The sequence below is a fragment of the Ylistrum balloti genome, unplaced genomic scaffold (assembly GCF_031769215.1).
Source record: "Ylistrum balloti isolate Yb309-2 unplaced genomic scaffold, AGI_CSIRO_Ybal_v1 Utg371236, whole genome shotgun sequence".
In the NCBI taxonomy this organism is placed as follows: Eukaryota; Metazoa; Mollusca; class Bivalvia; order Pectinida; family Pectinidae; genus Ylistrum; species Ylistrum balloti.
Window position 1 is genome coordinate 100,818 of NW_026782669.1, and position 8,415 is coordinate 109,232.

An 8,415-nucleotide genomic window follows, 5' to 3' on the forward strand; every position below is an offset into this window, starting at 1 on the left:
AGGTGTTGGTAGGATATAAAACATTTGATTAAATACATGTAACCTAACCAGAGGTCATCACTATAAAGTAAGCTTTAGTTCGAACACATGTACTTGCATACATAAGGGATATTCCTTGAATGACCATAGGTGTTGGTAGGATATAATTATCTAGGTAATGTAACATTAAACACAAAATACAATGCGATGATACTTAAGGAAAAGAAAAACAATAGACGTAGTACAATAACAAATACACAATCAACAACATATTTAAGGGCAAAATATTTATTCAGAACATGATCGTAATATACGTTTTTAAAGAAACACTACATCGGTTTCTTTACCGTGATGTCATGACTATAGTCCACAAGCTGTGCACTTTTATCTACATCTGATCATGCCTGTTCGTTTTGTGTTCTCTTGTACATAAATATATAAAAAAGCGCGCTACACATTTTTTCTGTATTTTTTTTATAAAGCATTACTTTCCACTGGATCAGCATTTATCATCTTAATTCGTTAAGAAAGCGTAGTTGCTGTTTACTATGACGTATCTAACTAACATCCAGATATTCATTGTGACAACACTATAATCGGTACAGGCATGCGCACTTGTATCTGTCAATATTTATTATTGGATTCAACGTTCTTCAATGGAGCATTCTGCGATTGCGGTAATATGAAAGTTATATACTTGATGAAAAATCTGTTTTAAAATCTCCGGGGATGGTAGAACACAGGAAAGAAAAGTACCTTATAAAAATAAAAAATAGAAGAAAAAAAGGATGGATTATTAATTAATAATTGTTTATATTCTTAAGCTATTCATCAAATCCATCAAAGTTGGAACTAATTAACGGGTATATATATATAAGTTGGACATACGATATTCATATCTATATTTTTCATTCAGAAGTTGTGTTAAATTCTGATTCTAAATACATTCCTATAAACTGTCCAACAGTCTAAGTATTGCCGGCATCCATGTTATTTCTGATTAAATTTCGCCTTTGATTCGGATGAATTGCAGTCATAATTGTGAATAAAAAAAAACATGATAGTTAGTGAAAAAGCTATTTTCTTTTGAGAATAACTTCCTCTGTTTCAATGTATTTTACATAGAGCTACTGAAACAATATTTAACTTAAAGCAGTTAAACAAACATTCACAGAATACATATGCATCAATATTGACACAAAATTTCAATACATGTATTAAATGTTGTGTTAATTACAATTTCTGACTAATAAGATTTTCTCTTACTGAGACGTCAGATAACATCCTTTTAGATCTATAAGAAGACACAGAAGTGACTGTCGTGCTGTCTTTGGAGGATGAGGATTTCCGAAAGGTATCAGAGGAACTGGAGAGAGATCTCCGCCGGTCCCTTTCCCGTCTCCATTTGCAAAAAATACTCTGAAAAGTACGTCGAAATCGACTACTGAAATATGAATACAGTAAAAAGTTAACAGAAGAATTGAATTCCACTAACAAATTACACACATTGCCAGCTATTCTTAAGCTGTCGCCATGCGAGTGGATATCATTGGCCGATATATATGCTTTGTACAGCAAAAGTATTGCCCACGGGAGCTGGCACAGCAGAAAGATAATCACTACCGAAATCAGCATAGTAGTCACTTTTTGTTGTTCTGTTGCTTGCCTTGTTGTTTCACCGATGACGGTTGAATTCGATAATGTACGTCTAGTTTTATTAGCCTTCCAAACAGACAATATCAATATACTGTTAAATACTGCTAGCAAAATCAGAGGAAGGAAATTGAAAAACGCCACATACCACCAAAAATATCCGATTTGGTAGCTAGAAGTACTCCCAAATCTCGTAGTTTGACATTTCAATACAGTAGACTTTTCATTTCCAATATCACCATATTCCACGATTTCAAGCTCAAAGAACTCCGGAAATGTATTGACAAGTGAAATGATAAATACGAAAATAACAGCCAACTTTGCTTTTCCAATAGTACACCAGGCTTTCCCTTTCATCGGATGGCATACACCTATATACCTCTCCAGGGTAAACGCAACTGTCAGCCATACGGCCGTATTACCAAAAAGATCGGAAAACACGCGTCCAAACGGAACAGTGTAGAAGATAAATTTCAACTGATTTTTGTTTTCACAGTTAAAAAAAGACAATAGAAACATGAATATGAGATACATTGAATCACAGATTGCTAGTGCCATGAGATAAACGTTTGTTGAGCTTTTCATCTTTGGACTCTTTAGAACGACTATGTTGAATATATTTCCGATGACACCGGATGTAACCAATACTGGAGCTAATATGTTCTGAGCGATAAATCTTGTCATGCGCAGTGACGCCGATGTCGTAGGTTCAGTTTGTAAACTGCCATTTGCAGAGTCTGGAAGTGACGTAACGTGTGCATCAGAATGTTGGATGAAAGAATCCATTGTGCTTCCGGTAAACAAAGCCCCTTCCATCCTATTTCAAATGTTAGCCAGTTCTATTTGGTATCCTCGATGCCAACTGGCCGCAGCAGAAATGAAAGTCATAAATCCTGGAATGAAAAGCAATGTTTAATTATAAAATAACTTTTTGTTTGATAGCAATAATATTTCACATAAAATGATACCATCTGGTTTGTTAAACACATAATAAACTATGCATATGTGTTACTTAAAAACTTTAACTTACTATCCAATTAATAGTTAAACAGTCACAAACATGGTGTTTGTTTGTTGTGAAATGCCCAAACATTTAAGGCCCTAAGCGCAGTTTTCAAGACTGCTCAAAGACAAGCAAACCATAAGGTATCATAATACAAGCATAACCATTTCCCCATGGACCCTCCAGCGACATCAACAGCCTAAATCATAGAAACCATGGCAAGCGAAGGAGAAAAACCATGAAGCAAATGTGAGGTGGCCAATTAACCACCAAAAATTAATGAATGTTACATTTTCAATAATGGACATTTTAAAAAGACCGTCAAACACATCTGCATATGCTAAACCTTGCCGTCACTACAAGAATGCTTAAAAATGAAGCATAAGTCGTTTGTCAGATTTCACACCGAGATACAGAAAAAAAACTATTTAATCAATGCATAGTAGTGTATCATTACTGAAACGTTTCACATTTCCCTCTAAAGCAGTTCAAGTGATGGACTCAATGTGCTAACGTAATAGTTTTTTATGATGTAACATGCATGTGCATTGTGTATATATCATGTTAAGTAGCCGAGAAAATGATACTTTTTTCCAGAATCTGAAATAGATTCATGCATTGGTTTCCTCTTCCTTAAACAGTAAACAGTATAGTGATGTTAGCACGCAAATTTTGTAGCTATCCTTGATACTGGAACATGATGGAGATAATCTGCACAGAAGAATATTTAGTCGCTGTTGTAGATTGTATGACTATGTTGCATTATCATGTTCGACATAGTTGGATATGTTCTTCTAAAAACCAACATCAGTAGGTATGTAATACTTATCTGTTTTACTGACTAGGCCCGCGTAGCATCATCATCCTGCATTATGGCGTGGGTGAGGAAAGACAAAAGTTGCGAGCCATTTTTGTCTTTCTGACCCGAGCCAAAATGCAGTTTATATAATTTAAGACACTGACTATTTATTCTATATATCCTGGAACATTGACTGTAACTTCGACAGTTGTTTTGTTCAGTCTTTGTTTACCCGAAGTCGACATTATACTGAATTCTGCCAGACGACGTATGCCAAAATAATTGTTCGGCGCAGAAATGTACTTCTAAACTTCAACGGATATGACAGCGATTTTATGATTTTTTGTAAATAAACTTGTTCAGTACAATATATCAAATCACTTATTTTAAATGTTGTTTATATTGTTAAACGTAATTTTCATGTAAATTCAGAAATTAACAGCTGTTTTCCGTCACTGCCGAATACAGCAAAAATATATGTGGTAGGCATATTCCGACAGTGGCATTGTTATTTGCAGGATGAAGCAGAATACATGGTCAGTGTCTTGATATATAAGATACATTTAGACTTAGAACAGAAAAACTCCACTTTCGTCTTTCTTCATCCTCGCCAAAATACAGCTTATATTTAAAGAGACTGACAATGTATTCTCTATCTGAATAACATGCTATAGATAGATTAAACGTTAAAGTATACGATATGTACTGGGCAGAAAAAGTCAGGGATTGCTTTTTAAAAGATTAATTCATTTGTATCAAAATGCAAAAACTTTTGGAATATGGAATCTAAGAGTGAGGTTAAACAATAAGATAGCAATTTTGACTCACTTTGAATCAATTTCATTCAAGCGTGTCGTGTATGATTACATAACATTCTAAAAAGTCCCAAAAGCGCTGAAAATTCAAATTGCTTCAGTGGGACAAACGACTCTATCAGTAGTGAGTGTGTCCTGCATTGTTCCCAGTAACGACACGACATCGGCTTGGCATGCTGCGCATCAGTCTCCGAATTGTGAAATTCTTGACGAAGAGCATCAGCAGACACACATGGTCCACAAGAAGCCGTGGACTATCGGTAATTCGTTTCTGCAAAATGTCCCACGCATGCTCGATCGAGTTAAGATCGGAGGAAAACTAGGTCAGTCCATACGCTTGATAGCTGCGGCTTGGAGGTACTCATTCAGAAGTCTTACTGTATGTGACCCATCAGTACAAACTCAGGACGGATAGCACCCGCAAAGGGTCTTACAGCTGGATGAAGTATTTCATCCCGGTATCGTAAACCTGTGAGGCTACCACCTTCAATCGCGTAAAAATCAGTCCGAGCAAAACTGATATCTGCCACTTTCCGAGCCATCACCGAACCGTCATGCTTAGTGATGCAGCAATCAGCAGACCCAATCACCTTCCCCACTCAAAACAAATTAACATTTCATCATGGAATTTCACACAAAACCTGAACTAATATGTAAACAAAAATAGGTCGCCACTGATGCAGTCATCTTTTCACATGGTCAGCTGCCCAATGCTGCCGAGCTATACGATAACGGCTTGTGAGTCGAGGACGTGCAGCGGGACGGTGAGTGTGTGTAAACCAGAGTTGTGAAGTTTAGTCCTCACACTCTGTGACACATTGAAGTGTTCTGCTGCGCTTAGTTGTGATTATTCTGCTTGCAGCATCCTGAAAGCCAGCATTTGCAGATGTCACATGACGTCTCATACTAGCAAATGTTCAAAACAGGATACAAAAATGACAGGACATTAAGAAGAAACACAAACTTTGTTGATGGATGTGACGTTAAGTCCACACAGACTTTCAATAAAACCATAATTGACAGTTTGATTTTAACCCTGTGTTACATGATGTCTTGCCGCACGTTTCTTGTAGGTTGCACGGGCAAATCGTTACCAAAAACTTAATTTAAATTAATCATAGAAAATATCACATGTATTTATGATCCTGAACATTTTTGTGTCCAGTATGCACACGAAATGTGACAAGTTTGAGAGTATATAATGAGAACTTATTGACAGCAGAATATTTCACTAAGAATAGCACAGTGTGTTGCTGTGTAGTAACTTCACGTAGTATTCATTATTTTGATCCCAATATAACGTCATTGTCTTTTCTCTATTGACCTTTGAACTAACTGATGTATGTATGTTAGTGTCAAGATTTTCATTGATATATCTGCAGACAAATGCCATTGTGCATGCTTAACAAATACAAATGGCTGTCATTTTTGTTTTTGTTTTTCCACAATGGCAAATCTTTTTTTCTTTTTCCATAAATGCAAGAAAATTGACTCTACCGATATGCACCTGTAGCTATGTGTATGACATCAATAACAGAGCTACTATAGATATCGTGAATCAAAAATGAAAAAGATGTACCAGTGCCGACGTGTATGACACGAATAAAACACCTTGCATTTAATGATCACTGAAGTTTCATGAACATCCAAACAAATACCATTTATCATATATTTGGAACAGCGGGGATGACAAATAAACAGCAATCTTGCACCGGAAGTTGTATACGGCGGCAACTGAGCGTCAATGACAACGAAAAGAGTTCTATAAACAAATAATTATATTCATGTTTTTATCTAGTTTTTGAAAAAATATAAACATACCTCGTGAAACATTTCAAATACGCTTTCTTCAAATCTAAAACCATGTTTGTGTAACGTTTATGGATTGGAATAGAAATAATACAGTTACACAAAATTAAGTCACTGACAAACCTGTGTACATTTGTTTAAGTCTTTGCGACATCCTTGATGTAAAGGCAAACGTGGTTCCTGACTGCCTTCATTTAGAGACTGTCTGAAACTTTGCATTAAGACATTTCAATAGTTGTCGATTCCATGACGAGGGGTTCGTTATCTGGTGCATTTGTCTTGATTTTAAACATTATTGATTTTTGATATTGTTTGAGAGTATTGATTAGAATAGATAAAGGTTTGACAAGGCCAAGATAATATCATCCTTCACAAAAACAAGAAAGCATATCAACACATAAACACAATCATTATCAAAACTCGAATTCAATAAAACTAGTATGAACTATGAGCAAACAAAAAACATGGAAAATACGTGGAGACTCATGAAAAAGTACAAGCAAACTTTGGCCAGGTGTTCCGGAAGAGTGAGCTTATACTACTAGATCTTATCAGGAATCTCGGTAGTTTTCCTGAATTTCAGTTAGGATAACGTATGTACGTTCTTGTTGTTTTCGTTGAGGACACCCTTCTTGAAAATCCAGATCAACTGAAATAACGAGAAGACTTCGAGATAACCGAGTATTCGATTAAAGTGAGTTCGAATTTTTGCGTATAGTTAGGCAAGGACTCGCGGAAATGCTTCTAATTAAACGGGTTTTACGAGTCCGAGATAAAGAAGGCCAAATATACGTAATAACAATATATTTATCAATAACATATATATACATATCAGGTAAATAAAAGAGACTTGGTATTAAGTGGCAAGTGTGCGTTTCATAATCTATTATATTTTCTTTGAAAAAGACAGCTTCTGTCCGGGGAATTCGTTGGTGTTTTTTTTCTTTAATCTTATTCACATTTTGAAATAGCATAACTTGCTTTGATTGACCAAGATTTACATGGTAACTGTTGTCGACGAAGCAGAAGACGCTTACTCTTTCGAAATGTTACAGTTTCATCGAATTTCAATTTATAAAAATTGGTTACATACTGATAATTTACTATGTCGGATTTTTCTAACACCAAGCATTTTGATATCGCCCATTTCATGGTCTATGTTGAACGCCTTGCCAGAATGGATGTTTTAAGTTCTCCCCTATATATATATATTACATCCGTTCAAGGGTCGTTTGAATACAATTCGCTATGATTCTTCTTTTCAGATGTATTTGTACGTTTAATTTTGTAAAAGTTACCAATCTTGGTTTTTATGAGTACATCTCTTTTAAAAACATCTTACAAAAACTCGTTCATGTATACGTTGCTTTTCTGAATATATGTTCGTTTACCTATACTTAAATTTGCTGTGCCATCCAATAAATTTAACATTTCCAGCACAAATACTAACCATTGATACACTAGTTTATGCGTGACAATTCGAAGTTACGGTTTTTATTGTTTAACGTCGATGTCGATATATACGTAATATGCGAGGGGTGTAAAATCGATTTGAAGTCAAGTTTTAAATTTTATGTGATGTCAAATATGTTATATTCATATTACACCGTAAATAGATGTTGTCGTTAAGGAGACTTCATTATAAAATTCACGTTTTCATTTTCGACAAAATTTTGTTTTCTTTTTTACATGTTCACAACATTCTTTGTCATACGAAAATGCAATCTAAATTGGAGAAGTTACTGAGGAAACCTTCTATAGTGCCATCACACTGAAATAAAACCTGGACCTTTTGGCTTGCCAATATATCCACAGTACAGTGATTACCATACAATGCGTGAACGTTTATTTCCTCTGATATCGAGGAGATTCATTAAAGCAAATTGCGATGTACTATATTATGTTAAATCGATATAAGTGAATTTCCTGGGTAAAATTTATCTTCAACTTAAGTGCCCCCTAAATAACATTTGAAAGACATTTTCACGAAAATTATTTGGCAATATGTATTTTCGAATCGATTGAAATACTTCTAGTAATCTTTAATCAGTCAGCATTCATGATGTTCTTGTTCCCAATACAGCACAAACGGGCCCTTTTTGTGATATCAGAGAGATCGTTTATCATCACTGGTGTACATCGGTCGCAGCCAGATAGAGGTAATGACAGTAAGACAGGATCAGTAGCAGAAGATCAGTCAAGGTCACGGTCAATATATTTCAATGATTTTCTAGGACTTTTCGTGTTGCATTGTTTCTATAACTCGAGTATTTTATTCACTGATAGGTCATGACGTTAATATCTAAAAGGAAAATCAGAAAATGTGTGACGGACTTCTTCACAAACGGTCAATCACC

At 35.3% G+C, this 8,415-nt stretch overlaps 1 protein-coding gene across 1 annotated transcript; it reads right to left on the reverse strand.

Annotated features, from left to right (window-relative positions):
* Positions 1-1,212: 1,212 nt before the first annotated feature.
* LOC132561601 (FMRFamide receptor-like) lies at positions 1,213-2,319 on the reverse strand. The gene has a single exon (XM_060226300.1). The coding sequence runs from the start codon at positions 2,314-2,316 to the stop codon at positions 1,213-1,215; it is 1,104 nt and encodes a 367-aa protein (XP_060082283.1). The 5' UTR covers positions 2,317-2,319.
* Positions 2,320-8,415: the final 6,096 nt, after the last annotated feature.